At 46.2% G+C, this 26,744-nt stretch overlaps 3 protein-coding genes across 5 annotated transcripts in view; all 3 read right to left on the reverse strand.

The window, feature by feature from the left end:
• Nucleotides 1-515: 515 nt before the first annotated feature.
• Nucleotides 516-8,429, reverse strand: LOC134466116 (uncharacterized). The gene is made up of 7 exons (XM_063220012.1): nt 7,947-8,429; nt 7,049-7,242; nt 4,902-5,224; nt 4,321-4,514; nt 3,782-3,943; nt 2,127-3,226; nt 516-1,067 (listed from the first exon to the last, which is right to left on the reverse strand). Exons 1-7 carry the CDS (start codon nt 8,203-8,205, stop codon nt 921-923), a joined length of 2,379 nt encoding a protein of 792 aa, XP_063076082.1. The 5' UTR covers nt 8,206-8,429; the 3' UTR covers nt 516-920.
• Nucleotides 8,430-11,197: 2,768 nt separating this feature from the next.
• Nucleotides 11,198-13,036, reverse strand: LOC134466627 (zinc finger protein 764-like). Its single transcript, XM_063220520.1, has 2 exons — nt 12,550-13,036; nt 11,198-12,303 (listed from the first exon to the last, which is right to left on the reverse strand). Exons 1-2 carry the CDS (start codon nt 12,842-12,844, stop codon nt 11,804-11,806), a joined length of 795 nt encoding a protein of 264 aa, XP_063076590.1. The 5' UTR covers nt 12,845-13,036; the 3' UTR covers nt 11,198-11,803.
• A 7,769-nt stretch (nt 13,037-20,805) lies between these two features.
• Nucleotides 20,806-26,744, reverse strand: part of LOC134465846 (band 4.1-like protein 3) — a 43,847-nt gene continuing 37,908 nt past the window's right edge. For 2 of the 3 annotated variants that reach the window (XM_063219741.1, XM_063219740.1), the window contains 2 exons: nt 26,379-26,625; nt 20,806-21,571 (listed from right to left, as the gene is read on the reverse strand). In XM_063219741.1, the coding sequence (XP_063075811.1) occupies nt 26,500-26,625 (126 nt within the window). In that variant the 3' untranslated portion in view covers nt 20,806-21,571; nt 26,379-26,499. The remainder of the gene's footprint in view (nt 21,572-26,378; nt 26,626-26,744) is intronic. The other variant, XM_063219743.1, reaches the window with a different exon arrangement.

The following is a 26,744-nucleotide window of genomic DNA, read 5'->3' on the forward strand; positions in this document are numbered from 1 at the left end:
CCTTTATGCCTCACCCATGCAAGGGGGCAGCCCTCACTGGCGCCCCTGGAGAGCAGTGTGGTGGGACGGTACCATGCTCAGGGTACCTCAGTCATGGATGGGGGAGAGCACTGGTTGATTACCCCCCTCCCACACACACACACACACACACACCAACCTGGTGGGTCGGGAGTCGAATTGGCAACCTTTGGGCTATAAGTCTAACGCCCTAACTGCTTATCCATGACTTCCTAAATTTAGTCCCCCAATGGCCTTACTATGATGAACACTAAACAGGATCCCCCTCCACCCCAGACCTCCCCTCTAGGTCCCCTGAACATAACTTAATCGTATTGCAGATGTTTATTCTAAGATTTCTTCACAAAACATGTGGTATTTCAAGTGAAACTGCATAACATTTGCAAGAGGAGAGAAGTGCCGCAAACTCCATGTGATGTGAATAAGGTCATGTGAATTGTGTGAATGAGCCAACAGTTTTGAGCAAATAAATGCACACCAAACGCACATTATTCCACTTACAAACCAAATATATTTATTGAGTATTGATGAGTTATGTATTTATTAATTTATTTATTCCAGAGTTCCTGTTGTGATGTACTTGTTTACTTCAGTTTCTGATAATATAATTTGTTCGTGGCTTAGTCCGGGGACATGCCTACTGTGTGCGTGTGTGTGTGTGTGTGTGTGTGTGTGTGTGTGTGTGTGTGTGATCCATTTCCTAATACTTGATTACTTCAGAGACAAACCAACAAGGTGTGTGGAAGATAACCGTTAACCACACACACACGCACGCACGCACGCACGCACGCACGCACGCACGCACGCACGCACACACACAGATATGTTCTAAAAGGAGGCTAGGTCAATTTTAAGTGTTCTTGATTGGGGCCAGGGTGTGTGTGTGTGTGTTTGTGTGTGTGTCAGCAGTGTGTGTGTGTGTTGTGTCGTCCGTGTAGCCTCTGGTGAGTCTTCAGGCTGCTGAGCTGTGTGAAGGTGCGGCTGCAGAGGGGGCAGTGGAAGGGTCTCTCTCCAGTATGGATCCGCTGGTGAGCCTTCATGTTGGACGCCTATGGGGACATACAGATACAGTTAAAGTGAGTGTGTGTGTGTGTGTGTGTGTGTGTGTGTGTGTATGGGTGTGTGTGTAGGTCAGCAGTGTGTGTGTGTGAGGGGACAGTGGAATTCATTATGGACACCTGGGGAGAAAGAGATATAGTTTCATTATGCCGTGTACAGACCAGGAGCGAACGGAGCGAATGAAGCGATGGAAGTCATTATTTCTCCAGGGAGGGCACGCGACCTGCGCTACCAAAGCGAATTCGCCAGGAGCGAAGCTCCTTGCGCGACCAGAGCGAATTTTGACGATTAAACTAAATCTAATCGCAGGCCAATTCGCTCTGACGCTATTCGGTGAAAACCAATCGGAACGTTCATATCTCCGAATGTCCCAGGCTGTCAAGCCAGAGCCGTTATGTGATTAGCTGAATCAAACATGTCAATGCTGCGTCTGGAGCGAATACAGCGAATTCAAGGCGAAACTTCTTCTGCTACCCACGCTACCAGGCAGCGTAGTTCGCTCTTGGTCTGGACACGGCATTAGTGTGTGTGTGTGTGTGTGTGTGAGAGGGGGCAGTGGAACGGTCTCTCTCCTGTATGGATGCGCTGATGAGCCTTCAAATGTGTGTGTGTGTGTGTGTCTGTGTGTCTGGGGGGGGGCAGCAGTGTGTGAGCAGAGTGTGTGTATGTGCATGTGTATGAGAGGGCATTCTCGCAGAGCCGTCCTGTGTACATAAAGTCATAACATAATAACATCAATAGTAATTCTACCGCACCTGTGTACATAAAGTAATAAATATAAAAACATCAATAGTAATTCTACCGCACCTGTGTACATAACATAATAACATATTAAAAACATCAATAGTAATACTACCACACCTGTGTACATAAAGTAATAAATATAATGACATCAATAGTAATTCTACCGCACCTGTGTACATAAAGTAATAAATATAAAAACATCAATAGTAATTCTACCGCACCTGTGTACATAACATAATAACATCAATAGTAATTCTACCGCACCTGTGTACATAAAGTAATAATCAATAGTAATTCTACCGCACCTGTGCGAAGCGCTTGCCGCAGTGTCGGCATCCGAACGGTTTGCTGCCGCTGTGCGTGCGTTCGTGCGTGACCAGGTTGCAGCGCAGGCTGAACCTCTTGCCGCAGGCCCCGCAGCCGTACGGACGCTCGCCCGTGTGCACCCGCCGGTGACGCTCCAGGTCCGTCGAGCGGCCGAAGCTCTTGGGGCACGAGGGGCAGCGGAACAGGCGCGCCGACGGCCCAAACGGCGGGGGAAGGGCGGAGGGCGAGGGTGGCGTGGTGCCAGTTGTCATGGCGGTGACAGATGACGTGGCAGCGGGCGTTGCTGCTGTCGTAGACGTGGCCAGAGACAGTGACAAGGCGCGGCGGTGCAGGAACGAGGAGGATGAGGAGGAGGAGGAGTAAGGGGAGGCGAAAGAGGAAGAGGAGGAGGAGGAAGGGAAGGAGCGTGTGTGAGGTGCTGGCATAGTGTTGACCGTAGGGAATGCTGACTCCCTCGTCAGCCGGGCCGGACCCGGACCAGGACCGGGAGCAGCAAGGGATTGTGGGATTGTGGAGGGCCTCTGCAGGGGCATGCTGTGGGGCGTGGCCTCTAGCCTGGCCCCGCCCACCTCGCTCCAGACTCCACGCGGGAGTGTTGATGGCGACGCGCCTGCTGTGGGGTCCAAACTGTACCAACCCGGCGGCTTCGCGCCCGGGCCGAGCCGACCGGTACCAGAAGCTTCTGTGTGTTCAAACTGGGAGTCCGGCGCTGGAGGATGCTGCTCCGTGCTATAGTGACGTAGCCCAGGATGAAAACGCTCCTCATCCTCTTCCTCTTCCTCCTCAAGCTGTTCAGCTTTCAGCTCCATCTGCATGTCGCCAAAGCCCACAGATTCCTCACACAAAGACCTGCCACCACCCTGCCCCTGGTGGAAGAAACCGGGTCTTCCTTCCTGACTCTGTGAGGAGTGTGTGTGTGGGTCCTGAGTGTGTGACTGTGAGTCATCAGGTTCCATGATGTCGTCCTCCTGCGTGGAGAACGTGTCCTGCAGTCGCTGAAGTTCTAACTGTAGCTTCCGATCCACCTCGGAATTCCATTCCAGCTTCCGGTCCACCTCGGAATTCCATTCTCCACTGCCTGCAGAGAAGAGCACAAGAAAAAGCCACACACGAACTACGTCAATACTACTTTCGAGATTCAGTCAAGGAATCATCAAATAATCCGCTCGGATTTGTCTGAAAAGGGAAAAAATTATGTGATGATAATAATAATGCGCCAAAAAAAATCGTATCCAATTTTCCCACAACTGTATGCGTGCAACTGTGTGCGAACGAGTGCACATAGTAACACAAGAGCAATCGGAGCGCTACACTCTGCAGCAAGCACATCCCCCCTGACCTCTCCCTACATCTCCATCCATGGCTGAAGTGCCCTTGAGCAAGGCATCTAACCCCACATTGCTCCAGGGACTGTAACCAATGCCCTGACAAATAATAACTGTAAGTCGCTTTGAATAAATGAAAGTGTCAGCTAAGTGCAATGTAATGTAACCTATGGATAAGTTTCCTGTGGCTGAAAATCGTTCCTATGTATAGATGTACATTATATAATATTATAATATCTCTGCTCATTAAGCCCGTCTCCGCTCGCCTCCCTCTGCCCCATTGCACAGGCATAAATGCAATATCGTACCTGTGCACTTGGTCTGCTTGTGTGTGTCTCCGCTCAGCCTCCTCTCTCTCTCCCCGGCGTGCTGGGTTGCTCTGTGGCTGTGAAGCAGCTGGTGACAAGAGAAACCCTGCCCACACCTGTCACACAGGTATAGTCTCTCTTCCTCGCCGCCCCAACCTGCGACTAGGGATGCAAATTATCGATTAATTCATTAATCATTAGTTGATAGCCTTATCGATCGACTTACGATTAATTGAGAAGCAGCGTTTCCCCCCCGAAATCTCAATGTTTATCGAAAAAAAACTACTCAATATATTTTTTTTTATTAAAAATTGAGATAAAATTCCACATTTAAATTAATTCTATTTCAATTCTTTAATCCAAAGGTGATTTAAATATTCCCACTATTCATACCCCTCTTCACACACACTCTTCACGTGCCCATTTCACCTGGGGCTCTTGTCAGTTGAATTGTCGATTCATTGTGATTAATGTTTTTTAATCGATTAACGCATTGATAGATTAAAGTCGATTAATCGTTTAATCGTTTGCATCCCTACCTAAGACCGCGTCCGCATTCGCCCGCTGCTCATTGGAGGCAGGGTGGTGTGTGAGTGTGTGTTTCTTTCCGGCAGCTGTCCCCGTCCGCCGTGTGTGTGTGTGCCAGGCTGTGTCTTCTTCTCCTGCCGCGTTCCCGCCGTGTGTTGTTCCGGCGCCGTTCCGTGGTTCCGGGTCGGCGGAAGACCAGCAGGGCCTGCGGTTAGGGATGGGATATCGGTATCGGGTTCAGATATCAACATATTTCAAAGATCGGATCGGAATTTTCCCAAAATATCGAAATTTTCCTGATACAGACATTGGGTCAGGTGCAATGTTAATTTGAAATCATAACACTTGCATATTAGTTATTCAGGAGGGGATTGTTACTTTTTTACTTGTTACGTTTTGCTTATTAATTGGTTTCCTGTTCTTCTGACTCCCTTTTCTGACCAAATAGTCTGCTTGGGCCTACCTCAAGTTGAAACCCATGCATATATGCGATTTTGGTATTGGATCGGAGTAGTATCGGTATCGGCAGATATCCAAATTTAAATATCGGGATCGGATCGGAAGTGAAAAAATGTGTATGGTGCATCCCTACCTGCGGTGCTCGCTTTTGATGCCGGACGAGACCAGCTGCGGCGGGTCACCACACTCTGGTTGCCGTGGCGACGCTGACAACGGGTTGATCCTGACCCGCTGGCTGGCCTCCGCTCTGCTGCGGGGGTCAGTCGTGCATGATTCCGACCGGCTCGGGCCCAATGTCGGAGAGTGCCGGGTCTGGGTCCTGCCGCTCAGCTCGACGGCACCACCGGGCAGCAGGTCCAACGAGACCCCAGAACCGGAACCGGAACCGGAACCGGACAGCTCCGGAGCCCAGAGGGGGAAGTCGATCTCGGACACGGAGAAATTGACAGAGAATTCCTACGTGATACAAAACACAAAATGTTTTTAAATTATATTTAATTGTGGCCCCTGCCATGGCTTAATGGTAGGGGGTCAAAGACGTGCAAAATGAAATTGTCATTCAGTGTAACGGATACCTTCTGCTGACTGTAACTGTAAAAAACATGACTCTTTTTACTTTATTTATTTATTTTTCCAGTGAATTCATGAAAGCCTTCACTTGTTTTTTTTACCGTTACAGTCAGCAGAAGGTATCCGTTACACTGAATGCCATTTTGCACGTCTTTGACCCTAGGGCACTCGTCTACTACGCGCATCCGACCACAGTTCGAATCCGGCTCGGGTCCTTTGCCAGACTTTCCTCGTCTCTCTCTCCAAATGCTTCCTGTCGTTACATTATCCTATCGAAATAAAGCCAAAAAAGACCCAAAATATTCAAATTATATTTAATTTTACGTATATGAGCTGTAATGACGAATGGGTAACACTTTAGAATAATGGATGCAAAAAAGCATTATAAAGACTTAATAAATAATTAACTATTGATGAACAAAACATTAACAAACGTTTGTAAATGACTAGGAAATGTAAACGAATGCTTGTAAATGACTAGGAAATGCTATGTTAATGTTTTATATTTATCAAACATTTACAAGTTGCTTGTAAATGAATAAAATACTCTGTTATAAGGTGTGTAAAATCTTGCAGATATCATTTGTAGATATTTTATAAAGCATTAATAAAGCTTAGTTAATAATAAAAACATTTGTTAATATTTTATTCATCATTAGTTAATTATTTACTGAGTCTTTACTAAGGAACATTATTATAAAGTGTTACCGACGAACAGAGGTGGAAGAAGTACTGAAGTTGTGTACTTAAGTAAAAGTAGAAGTACCCTGCGAAAAAATTACTCAAGTGAAAGTAAAAGTTGTTTACCAAAAACGTACTTAAGTAAAAGTCCTAAGTACTAACTTTTAAATGTACTTTTCAGTACAAAAGTACAAGTAGGCCTACACGCGCAATGGCTGTCTTTCTCCATGTCTACCTACTTGATACAATAGGAAAAATTGTCTGCAACGGTTTTCGGTTCCATTTGAACATGACTATGGAGTCCTGTTAATGTTTTTAAAAGTATATTTTCTGTCTGGGTGTCAATTTGGAAGAGGGGCTTGGTCCGACCTCCCTGCCCGCAGCTGAGGCTACTGAAATATCCACGAAACACAACAGGAAAACCTAGGATAAATGTAACTAGTAACAAAGTATTCTCCTAGAAATGTAAGGAGTAGAAAGTACAAGTAATTGTCAAAAAATGTAATTGAGTAAAAGTAAAAGTCTGCATTTTTATTTTTACTCAAGTAAGTACAAATTCCAGAAAAAACTACTTAAGTACAGTAACGAAGTAAAAATACTTAGTTACGTTCCACCTCTGCCGACGAATGAAATTACTTTATCATGATAGAAACAATAGAGCAGAAAGGTCACAATCTCGGACAAGGAGAAATTCACTATGAATTCCTGGGCGTGCTGCTGGGCAACATGAAGAAAAAAACATATAACAAAACCATATCAAAATAAGGGCACTGCAGACACTTCTCTATCTCAATAACAATATATGTGACCCGCGCGCCCCTTCACAGTATACCTTCGAGGAAGTTGTGTGCACACGTGAGACAGGTCAATTTCAGGGCTGACGGGTAAATTTTTCAACCCACCAGTCACTTTGAGTGGTAAAAATAGCTAGTGACTGGTAGATTTTAAAATCTACCTGCCACAGTGACTGGTGGGGAAAAAATGAATTTCCACCCCTGAGGATATTGTTGATATATATCGTCCTCCTACCTGAGTGGGGCTGTAGCAGGCGCCGCGAGTAGCCACGCTCCCGCTCCCCGTCCCGCTCCCCGTCCCGCTCCCCGTCCTCTCCTCCTCGTCGTCCTCCTCCTCCACCTTCACCACCAGTCCTGAGGGCCTACTGCTGCTGCTGCCCAGGGGTCCGCCCTGGCACTGCCCCGCCACCAGGGGGCAAGCTGGGGACTCTGAAGAGAGAGGAGCAGGCACAGGCAGGCAAATAGGGGTGAGGAGGGACAGTGACAACCGTGTAAGACATATCTGGGTCGCCCGTATAAACTGGCGACTCCAGATGATAGAATAGAAACACAGCGATTGGTCAAAAAGAAAGTCTATCACTCTTAATTTAGGGCGTATTCATTCATACCAGGATTGACGTTTACTTACGACCAATCACCAATTGCTTCTAACATCTGCAGTCGCCAGTTGTCACGGCCCAAGATGGGACAGTGACAACAAGGGAGAGAGAGAGAGGGTGAAATATGTGTAGCCTACAGTGCACTGTACAGAGATGACACCAACAAGTCACTAATAATGTGCAAGTCAAAAGTAAGTCTCAAGCCCTTCTAATCAAGTCCGAGTCAAGACACATTTCACCAAGTCAAGGCCAAGTCCTTGTCTCATTTCTCGCCAAGTCTTATTCCTCCTGAACAGACCCGTGCTGTTCTAAGGGGAGCTCTTAATCGTGCGTCAAGTGTCCATAGGCTAGGCCTACTGTGTTACTGTTTTTGAGATAACCCTAGTTTGTTCCATCCCCTTTACCACAAACATAATGCAAAAACAGCTTACCCGGACAATTTGTCATATGTATGACAATGTTGACATACATGTATGTCAACACCACTTTTCAAGCCAAACCTACACAGTGTGTGTGTGTGTGTGGTCCACGTACCGTGCCCAGTAGTGTTGACCTGGACCCCCACCGTGCGCCTGTGACATGCCACCGAACCTCGCTCACTTGTCGCCAGACAATTGACCTTTTTACGCAGAGCCGCCTCGGTCTCCTTCTGCCTGCGACACATCTCCAATCTGATCTCCACGCAGCGACTATCTACGATCTTACAGATCTCCGCCACGGCCGTTTTGGCTAAAATCTCCAGCACAGCCGCGATCTGAGTTTCAAGCGTCTCACGGTTCGGCATCGTCACCATCCGAAGGAGAAAGAAGAAGCGTTTTAATTCGCCCTCGCTTGTGAGAACTAAAAGCGATATTCTGCTATTGCTTAACTTGCCCAAGTTAATAGTGGCATGCAATAAGCCGAGTAAACGTATGGAAACTACCCCACCAATAAGTAAATAACTGAACAACGGTATTTGGCAAATCCTAGCACTTCTTCCAGATGTTTATTCTGTGGAGCCTCGGTACTTCCGTCTCATGGATGGAGGGGGCGTGGTATAACATGAAGTGTAATACCGTAAGTATCAGACATTTTGTTACCTATTGATAAAATCCAGGCAAGTCCATGCCACCTAGTGGCGACTCAATCATACACATTTGACTCTTGGGTGATTGGGTCAATCTATCAATCAAAAGGGTCACACGGGCGAACGGTCAAATCAAATGTCAAGGCTGTATGGGTTGGTGGCATATTTGATAATCTATGTCGTCCTTTCCTCCAATAAATATTACCGGTATTCATATAAAAGAAGAGTCATTGTTGCTTACAAACTGAAATCCACACCAAATGTTGCCAGATTGGGCAGTTTCCTGCTTAATTGGGCTCTTAAGTTTGGACGTCTGCGGGTAAAAACAGTCAAAAATGGGCATTGGTCAGGTTTTCCTGCCGCCTTATAACCATAAGGTCACTAGAATTCAGTTCAATTTGGGAGGGCTTTAGTAGCCTCGCGAGCCATCCACGTACCTCCGCCCAAGGATTGGCATGAATACAAAATTAAATGGTAGCATTATGGGATGGTCAGGACCAGGCTAGGGCTTTAGTGCTCCCATGCGGTTTTTGAGCATGGGTTGCCAAGGTTGACCATGACAAGGCCCCATGAATATGTCAGTAGGGGCGGTTCTAAGGGGTGGCAGGGGTGGCATTTGCCCCCCCAGAAATATGATTTGCCACCCCAATTAAGAGCCCTGATTGTGACCAATCGCCTTAATGCTTGACATCATTTCAGACATAGAACTTTAGGTTGCAGGGTTTCACTTGAAGGGATTCACTGTGTCACAAAAGTGTGTGTGTCGATTTTATAGTGTTTATAATTTTCCCTTAGTGTAGGAGCATGCCCCCCTGAAATACACTTCGCCACCCCAAGAATAAATGTCTGGAACCGCCCCTGTATGCCAGCCCAGTAGATTCCAGCTAAGGGGGCCTTGGCCTGCACTAAACTCACCCCCCTAAACCTCACTCCCATCCGAGTCAGGGGACCAGTGTGACCGTATTGCATCTCGAAACATTACTACGTGTAATCTCATTATTATTTTATATATCTCAGTGGGGTCATCCCTATGTTCCCCAGGTCCTATGTTCCCCAGGTCCTATGTTCCCCGCAACCGGGGAACTTGGGACTTTTTTTCAAAAAAGGGTTCTATGTTCCCAGCTACTTCCAAGTAGACTTCTTCCGCATGGCAAAGCGCAGGTTGTTGTTGCACCTCTGACAGGTTATGTTTAGGGATAGTTTTGGTCAGGGCACAAATTTACAACTCAGAAACATTGCATTACTGACAGGTTAGGTTTAGGGATGGTTTTTGGGAAGGACACAATTTGAAAACTTGGAAACATATAATGCGGGGAACATAGAACCCTTTTTTAGAAAAAGGGTCCTATGTTCCCCGCTCCCATACAAAGACAGGGGAACATAGGACCTGGGGAACATAGGACCTGGGGAACATAGGACCCGGGGAACATAGGACCTGGGGAACATAGGACCCGGGGAACATAGGACCTGGTGAACATAGGACCCGGGGAACATAGGACCCGGGGAACACAGGACCTGGGGAACATGGGACCTGGGGAACATGGGTACACTCCCAAACATAGTGCTTGGAGTGCACAAGTGCCCCATCTGAGACACGGCATGGGACTGACATCAGACTGCAGTGCACTGCTGCACTAGTTGTAGTTGGTCGTGGTAAAACCAGGCTATGCCAATGCCACCCTTGGTTTAAAAAAAATAAAATCGACTGATGCCCCTCAATGGCAACTAAGCACCGTCCCCTCTCAGCTGTATCCTTCTCAGCGTCCCCCTCGGCCTCCCTAACATGCTCCATAGGTACGCTCCCATCTCAGTGGGGCAATGCCACGCTACATAGGTACGCTCCCATCTCAGTGGGGCAATGCCACACTACATGTGTTTTTCTGTGCACCCCCTTTTCATCACCACCGTTGCCTACTGTAGCTCTGTACCTCAGTGCTCCACTGAGATCTACATTTGTATAAAATAATAATATTACATGTATTGTTCAGAGATGCAACACATTATTATAATGTAGTGTAATAATGTAGTCATGGAAATGTTGTTTATCTTATTTTTGGTTTATTGTGGTGTACATTAGTTATTCTTTATGACAGTGGTTCTTATTAACTGGAGTAGTTTTGGGACCCACAATTTTCCATGGTCAATACGTTGTGACCCAATATTTAGTCACCCCGTCGGAAACGTGCTTATAATTAACATATCTAGCCACTAGTGGAGTGGAGCATTAACCAGGTCTCACTCCCTCTTCAGCAACACCGGCATTTATTCAATACTGCATCTTGATTCAATTTTGTGACTGACAATAAAAGGGTGAGTTAGTACATTTTTACACCACAGCTCCGCGACCCACCCAAAATTATTTTTGCCTGCAAGCTGAATCTGGCAGACCAATCACAACGCAGGAGATGTGTTTTGATTTAGAAACTGCAATGTCAAAATTCACCCGGTCCCGCAATTCAATATGCGGTCACTCGTCTAGATTTGTACAGTTTGTAGGCTAGCAATGGTGAAGGATCTTTTTTAAAAAATCCTGGTTCCAGTTCGTGGTCTGGATCACCACCAAAATGTAATCACTTGTTCCTTTGGTCATTTCCAACAACTCCACAAAGTTTCAACCAAATCCGTTCAGAACTTTTTCAGTTGTCTTGCTGACAAACAGACAGAGAGACAGACAGACCGAAAACATAACCCCCTTGGCGGAGGTAACAAACAAGCACGTGCCTGTGGTTCTACCCGCAGCAAGCTTTGGAAAGAACTCTGTTTTATTGTCATCCAAAGACATAAGGAGAAACACACTTAAAAGCATATATTTTGGCTCTTTATTGTTCCATTTTATGTTTCTGAAATAGCCGGACACCTGCTACCAGGCAGACCTGAGTGTGTGAGCGTGTGTGTGTGTGTGTGTGTGTGAGCGTGTGTGTGTGTGTGTAGCGTTCACCTGTTGGGTTGTGTGGGAATGTGAACAAGCGGCACCAAAGTGCCATCATCGCACAACAGCTATTATTAGATATTTGGGTTTTCTTGTGTTTGATTTTAGGAGGCCAACTAGTAGAGTGTGGCGTGTAACGTTAGTAAACCTCCCTCCCGAAGCGTCAATACAGCGCGGTGGCGTTGGGCGATCAGACTGGCCCTTTAGCTCAGCGGTCTCGTACTGTGCCTCCCATTGCCGAACCGATATAGTTGACGAGGTGGTGAGCTCGCAGCCCCGATGGGGGACGAACCGCACGGGATCACCAGCAGGCGGCCATTTTTGTAGTCCAATAGCCATGTCTCACAATGGGTTTCAATGGGAGAAAACACTACAAATGGCCGTGTGTGTCGCCCCCTAGTAGTGTCTTGAGGCCGCTAAAGGGGGGCTAAAGGCGTTTTTGACGGTGGCGAAGGGCCCCGGGCAGTGGTATCTTTTCTCGTCCGAGTGGGTCCTGAGGTGTCCCTTCAGGTTACTCTTCTGGGTAAAGCGGCGTCCGCATACGGAGCAGCCGTAGGGCCGTTCCCCCGTGTGTATCCTGCGATGGCGCTCATAGTGGCTCTGGCGGTCGAAGCTCTTGCCGCACTGCAGGCACTGGATACGACGCTTGTAGCGCATGAACGGCCCCGCTACGGCCGCCGCCGCGCCATGTGACAGCGATGATGACATCATGTCCTGTCCGTCTCCGCATCCTGTGTCACCTGACGACAGGGCCGTTGTCAAGGTCATCGGCGGGTCTAGGCACTGTATGCGGCGCTTGTATCTGCCGAACGACACCGCCCCTGCCATGTGTGATGACGATGACGGCATCATCGCTGGTGGCATCGCGTCCCGGTCTCGCTCTCCGCTGACCCCTCCTGTCACACAGAAGAGTGGTTCATTTAAAGGTTAAAGGTTTATTTATTTTACAAAGAGAAAGAATCATATTGATATACCCTTTAGACAAAATGCAAAACATACAAAACACTTTGATCCCTTGACAGGTTTGATAGTCCTTTAAAAAGAAATAAAAACAGGCATTGCATAGATATGTAAAAATAAAGAAGTGCAAGATATTGCTAAACTATACAAACCTCCTCTGTCCAGAAAGAACTCTGTGTCACCTGACGACAAGGTTGTGGTCACCGCCGGCAACAGAGGCCCCGGTTCTGGAACACCGCTGCAGTCTTCCTCTTCCTCTTCCTGCTTGATGGTGATGGGGGAGGAGCTAAGCGGAAGGGGCCAGGAGGGGGACGCCGTTGTCATGGTCGCCAGCGGTAACGGTAGTGCGTTGCTATGGGAGACAGGAGGTAAGCCGTTTTTAGAGTCCGGCAGTGGTGGTGATGTCACAACTCTGTCCTTGCAAAGCTCCGACTCGCTCCATTCTGCCGCACTGAGCTCTAGTTCAGAATCCTCCATCTTTGTTGGCTCTGTACCGGACGCCTCTGTGCTGTCCGAACAGTACCAGCCCGGGGGCTGCAGGCCTGGGCCGAGCGGACCGGACTGAGCGGTACCGGAAGCTTCTGTGCGAGCAGCCGGTCCAAACTGAGAGTCCTGCTCTGACCGGTGCAGCTTAGTCACCCCCTGATGAAGGCTCTCTTCCTCTTCCTCTTCCTCCTCCTTCTCTTCCTCCCCATCTTCCTCCTCCTCTCCCTCCACATCTTCCTCCTCCTGCTCCTCCAGCTCCTCAGTCTTCAGCTCCACCTGCAGGTCTCCAAAGGCCTCAGCGTCCTGTCTGACGGCACACCAAGACCTCCCCTCGGGACTCTGGGAGAAACTAGACCTCTCTTCCCGAGTGTGCGAGAAGTGAGTGTGTGAATCCTGAGTGTGCGAGGAGGGAGTGTGCTGGGAGAGCCTACCAGTATCGTCCTGAGTGTGTGTGTGTGTTTGAAGTGTGTGTGTGTGGTCGGAGGTAGCAGGCTGTGGAGGTTTGAGATGTGTGAGTGTGTGCGCGGGTGCGGAGGTGGTGGAGTCCTGAGTAGGGATGTGGTGTGTGTGCGAGGTCTGGTGTGTGTGCGAGGTCTGGTGTGTGTGTGAGACCTGGTGTGTGTGTGAGACCTGGTGTGTGTGTGAGATCGTTGCTGAGGTAGAGAGTTGGCTGTGTTTGAGCGGGGGGTGGGCATTTGTTGAGCTGTACAACTTCACATAGTTGTTTTTAACTGAACTGTTTTTGTTGAAGTTGTTGTTGTGATTGTCCGTCTGGATGGAGGAGCGTGTCGGCAGCTGTGTCTCAGACTCTCTCAGCTCCTCCTGGTCCTCCTCTCTCAGGCGCTAGAGAGAGAGAGAGAGAGAGAGAGAGAGAGAGAGAGAGAGAGAGAGAGGGGGGGGTAGAGAGAGAGAGAGGGGGGGGGTAGAGAGAGAGAGAGAGAGAGAGAGAGAGAGAGAGAGAGAGAGAGAGAGAGAGAGAGAGAGAGAGAGAGAGAGAGAGAGAGAGAGAGAGTATTATAATAACGGCCTCAGAGGGGGTGTTCTGGCGCAGCGCGTTAAGCCCCCCACATTTGGGCTTACATTGCCCACGGGGACCCCGGTTGGAACCGGGGTCATTTCCCAGCCCTGCCCCATCTCTCTCTCCCAATCATCTCCTGTCTGCTCTCACACTGCCCTGTAACAATAAAGGCTGAAAAAAAATAAAAAGAAATAAATAACGGCCTCAGAAATGGCTGAATATTGGACATGCCAAAAGAGCACCTTTGAATAGAATTCAGAGAAAGAGAGAGAGACACTAATGCCTCTTTTCCACTGCCAGTTTTCTGGTAGGCCTACAGCTCGACAAAGCTTGACTCGGCCTACACTTTTTGATTTTCAAATCGGCACGACACAACTGAATCGTAAAGCAAAAAGTGGCGGCCGAGTTGCGCTGTGTCGAGCTATAGGCCTACCAGAAAACCGGTAGTGGAAAAGAGGCCATAGAGGCATAGTTACATTGGTCACCCAATAACTAGTGTAACGGAGGCTAGCTAGCAGAGTGTGGCCTGTAACGTTAGTAACTAGTGGTGTGGATTGGGGCTGCCCTCACGATCCGATTCGATCACGATTCAGGAGGTAGCGATGCGATTCGATTCGATTCGATTCTATGCGATCCGATCCGATCTGATTCAATTCTACAATGCATTGCAATGCATTACATTTCTACTGAAAGCAAAGCAAATGTTTAATCAGTCATGATGAGGCAATACAGATACTGAGCAACAATTTATTGGCTGTTTTCTGTATCAGTCCGTATCAGTCTTGCAATGTTTTGAAGTGCTTTTATTTAATTTAACATTCAATTGCTCCCGAAATATCCATGGAAGTAATTGAAACTTAAAAAAATTGCCGGATCGATTCTGGAACTTGCCGGATCAATTCTGGATCGTCCATGCTCCGCATTGGATTGCATCGCCGAATCGATCATTGTTGACACCACTACTAGTAACGCTCCCTCCCGAAGCCTCATACAGTGCGGTAGCGTTGGGCTATCCGACCGGCCCTTTAGCTCAGCGTGCTCGTACTATACTGTGCCTCCCATCGCCGAACCGATGTAGTTGACGAGGTGGCAGGTTCGCGTCCTCGAGGGTGATGAACCGTGCGGGTCGGAAACACCTCCGTCACACCAGCACTTTTGAGCAACGACTTAGAGCAGTGGACTGGAACCTTTTTCATTCGTGGGGCCACTTCAAATTTCTCCAAGGGCCGTAAAAGCCTCTCCCAGCTCCTCCTGTTCTTCTGTCGGCTGCAGATGAGAGCTCTGTATGTTCCCCTCTGTTCTGGCCATGGTGTGTGTGTCTGTGTGTGTGTGTGTCAGGTCTGCCCATGGAGTGTATGTGTGCGTTCACCTCAGGGCTAGACTTTGTGTGTGTATGTGTGTGTGTGTGCTCACCTTGGCTCTGTTCAGGGGGTGGTGTGCGTGTGTGTGCTCTTTCCTCTCTGCAGTTCTGGCGACTGTGACTGCAAGGCGATTGGCGGTAACGTTGTCGTGACGACTTGTGAAGGCCGTTGGAGAGTTATAACCCCCAGCAGACCTGGCAGCTTCTGCCCGGTCAGCCTCCGGTCTCGAGAATGAGCCCCCATTAACTGTGGACGTAGAGTAGAGTAACATTTAATATTATACATTATTTAGCATATATTACATATTATTCACTGTGGACGTAGAGCAGCGTAACATTTAATATTATACATTATACACATTTAACATGCACTCACGGACCACCCACATTATTGTACACCTCTCTAGCAGAGAGACTGGATAATAATAATAACTCATAGAATCTCATAGAAATCCCTTTTGCCTCTGGAACTGCCTTAACTGCCTGTAACAATAGGCCTACTCAGGTAGGCTGTGGCACATCATGCTATTACATAGTTGTGACACCAGTTATGCCATTGTACCCAATGAGGGAGACTGACTGTTACTGAAAAATACTAAAAACACAACAAGAACCGTGCATATACTATAGCACATAGACTTCACACTATGTGTCAAATGAGGGGGGGCACTGACCTTTTTGACCCTACAACGATTTGAAGGTGGAAAACACCCCAATAATAATAATAATGAAAATCTTGGATGACTTCTATTTGCCTGCACTCTCAATTCAGTCATAGTATAACGTTCCACGACCACAGGGCTGCGCTCCCATGTTGTTTGCTTGCACTTGTTACAAGTAATTGTGCTGTATTGTAGCAATCTGTTTTAACAACAATTAGCCCTGTGCTTGTTTCGGGCACTTTGATTTTCACCACCTGAGCTTAGTTACCTTGTTCCGAGGAGGAGGTGCGAATCTGAACACCAACAGTTCGTCGCTGATGGTGATAACGGGAGGAGGACGCTGATTCTCGCGGATTTCGCCCGCTGGTCAAGGTGCGCACTATCTTGCGAAGCGCGTGTATCTCCTCTTGTTTGCGGTGTATTTCGAGTCTCAGTTCGATGCAGGAGTTGTTGACAACGGAGCATATCTCCTTCACAGCTGTTTTGGCCAAGACCTCCACCACTGCCGAGATCTGCGCCTCCAGGGAATTCGGCATCTTGCGAAAATTATAAAGCTAAAAAAAGTTGTCACGACTGCGTAACAACACAGTATGAGAATAAAACGTGAAGGCACATAGGGCTTTGAGATTTAACGCGTAATTAGTGGCGATCTAAGGAAAAGTAAACAGCGTAGCCTAGCTTAGATAACTAATCGAGGCTGCACTACAGGCTACTTCCGTCTTTGGGAATACGGGGGTGTGGCGTGCCGAAGAGTGAAGTACCGTAAATATTCCACCTGATCTCAGCCTCCACAGTCCATCTCTGCATAGGCTCCTATCTCCGTGAAAAAGAGGACGCCAAATAATCTAGCTGTGTTCACAGTTAAGGAAATCTTAGCAGTCCTTCAGTAGGCCTAGTAGTTGCAAGTTCGAATCGTATCCCACCAGCACCGTCATCCATGGCAGAAGTGCAATTGAGCAATAGGCCTATAAACCCACATTGCTACAGGGACTATAACCAATACCCTGTAGGGCCTACCTAAATAACTACGTTGTTTTGGATAAAAGCGCCAGCTAAGTGTAATGTACTGTATATCATCAATGTAGGCTACTGTATGTCATCAATAGAGTGGTGTAAATCGCGTTAAGTCCCCCCACATAGGGCTTGCATAGTGACCCAGGTTCAAGCCCATTCTGGGTCATTTCCCAGCCCTGCCCCATCTCTCTCTCTCTCATTTCCAGTCATCTCTTCACTGTCGAATAAAGAGCTATGCAAGGAGCAGCATAACTATTGCCTGATCACCATAGACTTGCAATCACTATTCAATTTGAAGGTGTTGCGTCACTAGGATGGCGCAACCTGGCTAGCCTAACTGGGCCATGGTTTAGTCATGTTATTACATTATTATTACATTACACTTAGTTTATGCTTTTAAAAAAAATCCAAAGTGACTTGCCGTTATTTACAGAGTAGGCCTATCATGTTAATAGTCTGGAGCAATGTGGGGTTAGGTGCCAATTGCTCAAGGGCACTTCAGCGAAGAAGTGAGGTTGGGATTCGAACCTGCAAGCCTCAGATTTAAAGCCTGTCTCCTTAACCGTTCGGTCAAGGATGGGACATGTCCCATGTAGGCTTATTGTAGTATATCATTAATAGTCTAGTCATATAAGATGGGCAGTTAAGCGGTGTAGAGTGTTGGACTTGTAACCCAAAGGTTGCTGGTTCGACTCCCCACCCGCCAGGTTGGTGGGGGGAATAATTAACCAGTGCTTTCCCCCATCCTCCTCCATGACTGAGGTACCCTGAGCATGGTACTGTTCTGCCGCACTGCTCCTTTGGGGCGCCATTGGGGGCTGCCCCCTTGCACGGGTGAGGCATAAATGCAATTTCGTTGTGTGCAGTGAACACTTGTGTGCTGTGGAGTGCTGTGTCACAATGACAATGGGAGTTTCCCAATCGGCCTTTCTTCACTTTCGCTAAAAAAAAGAAAAAAAGATGGACATAGCATCTGTGAGGTGACACATAGGGTGCATTCCATTACCCGAAGTCCCGTCCTTGACCTGTGAACTTGTGCTTTGATGACGCCCCGCCTCCGAAGAGCAAATAAAATTCCTCCCGCTGTCAGAGTAGCCATAACAAAGAAGGTGGATCTAACAAGAAGCGACACTTAGTACAACGTCCCATAGCGACACTCTGCCCCATAGCCACAACAACTTTTTGAGGGACTTTTCCCCATTTAACATAAAATTCTGTCATCGATGGCGTCTTGCGTTGTCATCACGAGAAGCACACGCACACAGGAGTTAGGATAATGGAAGTGACACACAGGTTTTTTTCACAGCCAAAGTAGCATAAGACACAGGGGTTCCCAGTTTTGCCCATCGTTTTCAAATCGCTTTCTCATTATTTTGTTTATATATTTGCATTGTAGCCTGTTAAGACAATGCCCCTGTTATAAATTTGCTGTTAGGCCTACTAGAATGGAGTGATCAAATCGTAATAGGGTAGTAGCATTATGGTAGGCCTAGTTAAAGGTACACTGTGCAGGAAATGGTCAAAAAAGGTACTGCTACTATGCTGCTCATTGAAACTCTATTGGCTCTTGCCAAATTTGATATTTACATGAAAGTTTTGTAAGTAATAAACAAATATTTTCTAGTATGGCCCAAGTACAGTCATTTTTGCAGCTAAAAATGGCTATTTCTGGAAATTCAAAATGTCGGACCATGTATGAAAAGTGCAATTTTTCCAGTCATAATGAATACTTAGAATTTGATGGTGGTGGTAAGTAAGTATTCACGAAAAAAGGTAACATTAGTGAATGGGTGGCATGAATTCTGGAAATAAACAACTAAAAATCTCACAGTGTCCCTTTAAGTCTTCTCAACGACTATTACAGCGGGGAACATCGTGCATTGTGGGGCTACCGCCTTACTATATTTTATACACAGCTGTAGCTTTTTAAACATAATTTATTATTGGTTATTTATTTCTCTATGTTCATTATATTTCCCTTTTTTTACTACAGGTTTTCTTGCTCTAAAATGGCATTGGTTTGTGTTATTGGTGGTCTTTGTGTTTCATGGGGTCAGCATCAAGTCCTTTTACCTGCTTGCAAGGCCGGATTAATGCACAGGCTAGATACGTATGGCTGCAGCCTAGGGCCCCCCACCTGCCAGTGGCCCCCTGATTGGTCAGAAGTGAAACAGAATTATGCAGAATTATGACCAGATGCAATATCGAAAAATCCATCAGGTTGAGTAGTTGGTAGACATGTTATCCTTAAAATTTGTAGTGGCCCCACAATGGGAGCGTGTCTATGTTCCCACAGGCCATTGGTGACACAGCCCATTGGTCCCACATCACTAAGACTTTTAACCTATTTTTATAGGCCCAATGGTCCCACAGCTTATACCTGCTGGCCCATGTTCCCACATTTCTAAGAATTTATTCAAATTTAGGCCCTTTGTCCCATGGCAGGAAGAAAGGCATGTTCTCTTTGTTTGCTGGGAAGTGTGGGAACATGGAGTTGTGTAACATAGGGACTATATTTGAATAATTTCTTTAAAATGTGTGAACATGGAGCAGCAAGGATAAGCTCTGGGACCAATGGGCTGTGGGACCAACGGGCTGTGGGACCAATGGGCTGTAGGAACATAGAGCAGGCCCCTACACGATTATGACACTGTCTAGTAACCACCCCACCACCACCCCCGTTGCATAACATTAATGTACATGAGGCTGGATAAGACCGCGTCTTACGGTAGGGACACATACACGCGAATTTGCGAACTTTGCCATTCATTCCTATGAGAGAGGCGAAGGCAGGCGAAGGCAAGCGAAAGCAAGCGAACAGGAGCGAAGCGAAGCGAAATTATTAAAGAAAGTTTAATGTTATGCAAATGAGGAGCGAATTCGCCTGCCGCGGCCCAATCAAATCAACAACATAACTGTTCTATTCCATTTGATTCGCCGCGATGACCTGATGACGGTTGGATTTCGTGTCTCTTCGCTTCGCTCGCTTCGGCTCCTATGTGTCCCTACCGTTAGGTTCCCCAACCGTGGTAGTGGTTTGTAAAATGTACACTTGTGGACTGTACACAGTAGGCACAGTTTCATGGAAATGAACAAACACAAATGACAGACGAACAGTCTTCGATCTGTGAACCAGGCATGGGTATGTTTATTAGTTCCAAGTGTAAAATGGTCTGGTAGTTAATAGTGGGCTCTATGTGTATTAACAGTGGAGGCTTCGTCTGCTGCTGGTGATGTCCTGTAGAAATGTGGCGGCTCCTTGGAGAACTCGGGACCGGAATCCTCAGTTGGCTCGTAGGTGTGGGGGAACCCAAAAGGTTCTCTTGGCTGGCTCGTAGGTGTGGGGGAACCCAAAAGGTTCTCTTGGCTGGCTCGCAGACAGGGGAACCAAAAAAGGTTCTTTCAGGCACCTGTGTGTGCTTAGGGGCAGGGTGTTCAAACTCAAAATTCTGTGACAAAGTCTTGGGCCAAATTCAGTATTTAATAATAATTAAAAAAAAACTAAGACACACATAATACTTGAAGGCAAATTTCACAAGCTACCATTCCATCATATTTGGCACTTAAAATGTGTCTGCACCACACATATTCTGTTATGCAGCATGAGTGTTACACTGAAGTTTTGGCAAAGGACGCACTCAACTTCTTGAAAAAAAAACGAAAGTCTTTAGGTGCACGATAAAATGTATCAACTTAAGGAAGAAAAATCAGCATCTCAAAAAAATCTGTCATTATTTATTTATATTACCACCATGTCCAAAAAGCAAACACGTTTCGGCTATCAAGCATTCATCAGTGCGTGGTACTTGATAGCCGAAACGCGTTTGCTTTTTGGACATGGTGGTAATATAAATAAATAATGAGACACAGTTTGTGAGTGCGGATTTTTCTTCCTCGGCCCACGCATATTCCCGCCACACACCACATTTTTTTGTTCAGGTTTCGTTACTGCATATTACTGTAATGGTGTATGTGGGTTAACTGTAATACAGAATTGAAATTATGTCGCAGGCTGAATAAAATGGCCCCGCGGCCGGACAGACTTTGCCCCAGTAGTGAGTTTGACAACCCTGTGGGTGCTTACTTAGGGGCTCTTCTGCAGTTTGCCAATGTGAAGGAGCTAGGGCTGTAACGATATTGTATGGAACGGAGAAATCGCAATACGCAGAGTCACGTCACGATACTGTCACAGTGCAAGAAGGTGTCCAGAGAATAACCACAAGATATGATGTGATAGTGCTTCCAAGCTTCAAAGCATTGTCGTTATCATTTTTAAACTGTTTAAAATAAGTAGTAGCCTCTTGTAACCTATTTTACCTAAAAGCTACTGTACTCTTTATTCATTATGTTGCCAAATATGAAAAAAAGCAAATTAATTTAAAAAGATTTTTATAAAATCGTGAAGTGTATCGAACCGTAAGTCAAACATCGTGATACCAACCGAATCGTGAGTGGAGTGTGTCGTTACAGCCCTAGAAGGAAGGCCCCCTAAAGGTTCCTTAAGGAACCTTTTAGACAATTCCTTTGAAACACCCCATAGGTTCTTGAGAAGAACCTTTATGGTTCCCCCGTACTGGCCAACTGAGGGGTCTGTCTGCTGCTGCTGTGTCATGGAGTGGGGAAAGGAACATCTCCATCTTGGACGAGAAGAGACCTTACTCCTCCTGAGAGAGAGAGAGAGAGCGAGGGAGGGAGGGAGAGAGGGAGAGAGAGAGAGAGAGAGAGAGGGAGGGAGGGAGAGAGGGAGAGAGAGATAGAGATGGAGAGAGAGAAATAGGGAGAGAGAGAGAGAGAGAGAGATAGATGGAGAGAGAGAGAGAGAGAGAGAGAGAGAGAGAGAGAGAGAGAGAGAGAGAGAGAGAGAGAGAGAGAGAGAGAGAGAGTTCTGTGTTAACAGCCTTGGCAAGATCAAAGGCCTGAATATTGGACATGCCAAAAGAGCACCTTTGGTTAGATAGATAGATAGATAGATAGATAGATAGATAGATAGATAGATAGATAGATAGATAGATAGATAGATAGATAGATAGATAGATAGATAGATAGACAATGTCTATGTAGACATAGCCAACTGTAATTAGTAATTAGTCCCACAGCTGAACTGGGGACCAAGGGAGAGGTCAAGGCAGTTTCACACAGCCCCCTCGAAATTTTCCACCGCAGAAATATGAAATCTTAGCAAGTTTATTCATTTAGTTTCAGACAAAAACAATTTTAATTGATGTAAAAAGTCACCTAATAACTAGTACTTTTGATTTTTGTTCGCAGATTTTTTTGTAACTTATTATAGCCATTGTGACAAGTAAAAAAAAAGTCTGACCAGAAAAAAAAAGTCTAGCCCCATGGACAAATGTCATGAAACAAGATGAAATAGTCCAAAAGTTCTAGTTCAACAGTACTACAAAAGTAAGCTTGCTAAGATTTCATTTCTTGCAGTGTGGGACACACACACACATACACACATGCACACGCACAAACCAAACCAAACACAAACACATACATGCGTTTTAAAAACACAAATGTTGTTGCAGTGATGAGCCCAGTTTGAACACCATCAGAGACATTGTTGCTAAGCTCGTTTGATCGTCTCCAGGGCCGTAACGAGACATGTTCAAATACCGAGGTGAAATACTGCGTGCTGTACTGCATACTGTACATTTAAGTTTGTTTCCATTAATCACTGCCTTGAGGATAAATGGGGATGGCATATACAGACTGAATTTATCATTGTTGATCATAGATCGATTTCATCATAGTTAAATTTAGAGGTGCTCCGATTGCTCGGCAGCCGATCATGCTCGGCCGATAATGGCCAAAAATAGCCTGATCGGTGATCGGAAAAACATGCCGATCAAAAAACCGATCCAGAGATATTAAATTCCTCACGCAACCATTTCGCCTTTACACCTGGCGCTGCCTGCATGTAGCCTAGGTGCTGGCTCTGCACAGCTGCTGCACCAAAATAAGGCATCTTTACTTGTCTTTAACTTTTTGGAATTCCCTCCTTCATTTTCACCATTTATAATCATATCTGCATCAACAATGATCTGATTTTCCGATCCATGCGCAGTTTACATGACGCTTGTAATTTGTGAATGACGTGTCAGTCTCGCCATGTTCACTATTTTGAGTTACAGCCTGTCAGCACGCAACAACTAAACGTTTCCAAAACAATCATCAACTGTATTGTTTTTAAAGTTGTAGCCTAATGGACAGCCAGGTCATTAGTTTTGTAGTCGCTGCAACACCAAACAGCAACTAGGGAGAATGGACGGTGAAACTCAATGAGTCTGTGCAGGGAATTCTACATTCTATGACAGTGTTACAGAGAAAGAGCTTTCCTCGCAGACACGCTGTGTTGTGCGTGTTCCCTGTTCTTTCAAGTGAAGTTTTTTTTTCTTGTTTTGTGTATGTAGAATCTCAAGTGTTTCAGTCACAATGTAATTTGCGATAGACTACTTCTCGCCCGTTAGCCATTTTACGTTATAACCTGTGTAGTTGCCTCGGTCAGCACGCGACAAGTTCACGTTGTCCGCACAAGCATGCCAACGTTATTGTTTTCAAAGTTGTAATTGACAGTCAGTCGATTAGTTTGATAGTCGCTGAAACGCCAAACGGCGACAGAAGTGAGAGGGAGAGAGCAGAACGGTCGCGGAGCACTACAGCTGTGGACAGTGAGTGACAGAGAGGGGAGGGGCTCTCCTCACGAGGCTGCTCATTTAAAGCGACAGGTTTTTTTCTCGTATGCAGAAGACGAGAGACTGAGATCCAGGTGTCTGAGCTTCAATTCAATCTCAAATAGTTAAGTAATTATATGCAATAACTTATAAATTGATGTAATGTTTCAGTTTCAATTCAATCTTAAATAGTTTAGTAATTATATGCAATAACTTATAAATTGATTAATACTGTAGACTTAAGCTTACTTGTAGGCTATATTACCAACACTAGTCTGAAAGAGCTGAAAGATAATAATAATAATAATAATAGCCTAATAATAATAATAATAATAATAATAATAATAATAACAATAATAATAATAATCATAATAGTAATAGCCTAATAATAGGCCTACATTGTGAAAGCGACATGTGCAAATTAAGATTGATTGGTTTATGGGCAGAAATATTCAATAAGGATAATTAATAGGCTATTAAAAAAATAGGAAATAATTTCTGTGATCGGCAATGATCGGTGATCGGCAGATAAAGATTTTTGGTGATCGGTATCGGTGATCGGGCCAAAAAATGGTGATCGGAGCACCTCTAGTTAAATTTCACATTTTTGAAAAAGAAAATACAGAGGACATGACCTCTGTGTCCTCAATGGTCGTCTCTGATACCATCCGTTGGGGTTCCACAGCCAGGTCTATCCCAGCCTGGTGACGCCATCCTATGTACTCCACCCTATCCTGGCGACGCCATCCTATGTACTCCACCCTAGCCTGGCAACGCCATCCTATGTACTCCACCCAAAGATTTTGGCTCCGCACATCGTCTGGCAAAGGCCTCGAGCTCGGTTCTCTCAGTGTCTAGCCAATCAGCAAACAGTTGAGGCTGGTGACGCAGAACAACTCACCCACGTGGTCCGTTAATGATTGGTTAAGGTAACTATATTCACACATTTGTTTTGTTATTTGTATGCTTTTGCGACGCTATATCATAACAGTCATGCTAATAAAGCACAATGTAGGTTTTAATCTGAATTCGGAACTCCTATGAATTTAAATGGCAGAGTAAGATCAGAGAATCTGCCACCCTACACGGAGACGGATTCCTCTTGGCTTTTGCCAGACTGTTTGACGGAGTCAACAGTGGCTCGCCCAGGCTAGGTCCATCCCAACCGGAGGAGCAAACTGGGCCATTGACTAGGGCCCCCAGGTGAAAGGGGGGCCCTGGTAATGACTGGCTATAGGCAGAGGTGTCAAGAGTGGAAGTACATTCATGGTGTAAGTACTAGGGGTGTAAATCACAGCCTCCATGACGATACAATTCAATATCGATATCTTATTATTCGATGCGATACGAGTCGATACTTAAGAATGCCCCACAATACGATACAATATGATTCGATTCGATTTTTTCCCCAATTACTTTTCCACTTCTATTAAGTTATTGGGCAGGGGCCAGCGATTCGATTATTTTCGATACTTAAGAATGCCCCACGATACGATGCTTTTCAATTCAATCATCAGAATATATCGCGATATATCGATACATTTCGATATTATTTACATCCCCAGTAAGTACAACACAAGCGCATGGCATTACATAGCTGTTACATAGCATACGCCATTTACTCCATTGTACCTAACGAGCAAGACAGACTGTATTGTTACTGCAAAATACCTAACACCTAACAAGGACCCACCACCAACTTGATCCAACCAGCGCAGAGTCAGCTGATCGTAAGACAAGTACACAGGTCTACTGGTTACTCAGATAAGTTACCTGTTTTGGAAGGAAACTGTGTTGTTTTTTTACTTTTATTTTCGACACCTGATTATGGGCCACTGATGTTTTTTTTTAGTAGCAGATGTCCGGTGGTGCAACCACAGTGATTACCACTCTTGCATTAATGAAATACATTAGTTATTGGAAATTTCAACAAGCTTTGGCGAACCATTAGTTAGTCATGAGAGGGATACTGGGCAATGAGATGAACCGTTAGTTAGTCATGTAAGGGATACCAGCCAATGAGATGAACCAGTGGTTAGTCATGTGAGGGACATCAGCCAATGAGATGAATCATTAGTTAGTCATGTGAGGGATACCGGGCAATGAGATGAACTGTTAGTAAGTCATGTGAGGGATACCAGCCAATGAGATGAACCAGTGGTTAGTCATGTGAGGGACATCGGCCAATGAGATGAATCATTAGTTAGTCATGTGAGGAACATCGGCCAATGAGGTGAACCAGGAGTTAGTCATGTGAGGGATATCGGCCAATGAGGTGAACCAGGAGTTACGCCGGGGACACATACACATGAATTTGGCCAAGCGAAGCGAACTGCACCATTCATTCCCATGAGGGGAGCAAAGTGGAGGCAAGGCAGCGATCAGGGGTGAAGTGAGGCAAAGCCAGGCAAAATTATTTGGCCAAGTTTAATATTATGCAAATGAGGAGCTAATTTCGCCTGTGAAACATAAATGTGTCAATCGATTTGATTTGCCGCCACAACCTGATGACAGATGAGCTGTCAGAGTGGAACGCTGCACTCTGCCTCTCTTCGCTCCGCTCTGCTCCGCTCGTCTCTTCTCTTCGCAGGCTCCGCTCTTTTCGCCTGCATGTGTCCCCGGCCAGCGTGATGTAAAGGATAATGGCCGACGACGAGGTGCGCCATGAGTTAGCCATGCGTCCCAACATGTCATGCGTAGTTACAGGCAACACGTCCCAAAGTATTCAGGAATGGGGTGAGGGGGCCACAGGCGAGTGAGGGAGGGGCGACACTGGGCTGGAGGAGTACCTTACCTGTGAAGAAGGGGAGGGGAGGGTGTGTGTGTATGTGTATGGGTGTGGGTGTGTATTTGTATGTGAGTATGTTTGTGTGTGTGTGTGCGTATGTGTGTGTGTGTGTATGTTTGTATGTGTGTCACTGGGTCGCGACCCCTTCCCCCTCCGAGGGCGATGAGACCTCCGTCTCCTTGTGGACGACGACTTTAGTGAGCGACATGTTGGGGTGCTGCTCCTTGGCCTCCCGAATGGCCTGGGCCAGAGCCTGGCCAGACGCGGGCCAGACCCGGGCCGGCACGCAAAGGGGGAGAGAGAGACAAGATCAGACCACAAGAAGAGGTCATGTTTGTAGTTCAATAGCCACATCTTATAATGGGTTTCAAT

This window comes from Engraulis encrasicolus, chromosome 16 (assembly GCF_034702125.1).
Source record: "Engraulis encrasicolus isolate BLACKSEA-1 chromosome 16, IST_EnEncr_1.0, whole genome shotgun sequence".
Classification (NCBI taxonomy): Eukaryota; Metazoa; Chordata; class Actinopteri; order Clupeiformes; family Engraulidae; genus Engraulis; species Engraulis encrasicolus.

Bases quoted from the DNA above. Each gene is read 5' to 3' on its own strand.
- LOC134466116 (XM_063220012.1), bottom strand. From the start codon at position 8,205: ATGGTGACGATGCCGAACCGTGAGACGCTTGAAACTCAGATCGCGGCT. The intron at 7,243-7,946 runs GTACGTGGACCA...CTCTCTCTTCAG, and splicing joins GGTCAACACTACTGGGCACG to AGTCCCCAGCTTGCCCCCTG. The intron at 4,515-4,901 runs GTAGGGATGCAC...CCCTAACCGCAG, and splicing joins ATCAAAAGCGAGCACCGCAG to GCCCTGCTGGTCTTCCGCCG.
- LOC134466627 (XM_063220520.1), bottom strand. From the start codon at position 12,844: ATGGAGGATTCTGAACTAGAGCTCAGTGCGGCAGAATGGAGCGAGTCG. The intron at 12,304-12,549 runs GTGACACAGAGT...TCTGTGTGACAG, and splicing joins GACCACAACCTTGTCGTCAG to GAGGGGTCAGCGGAGAGCGA.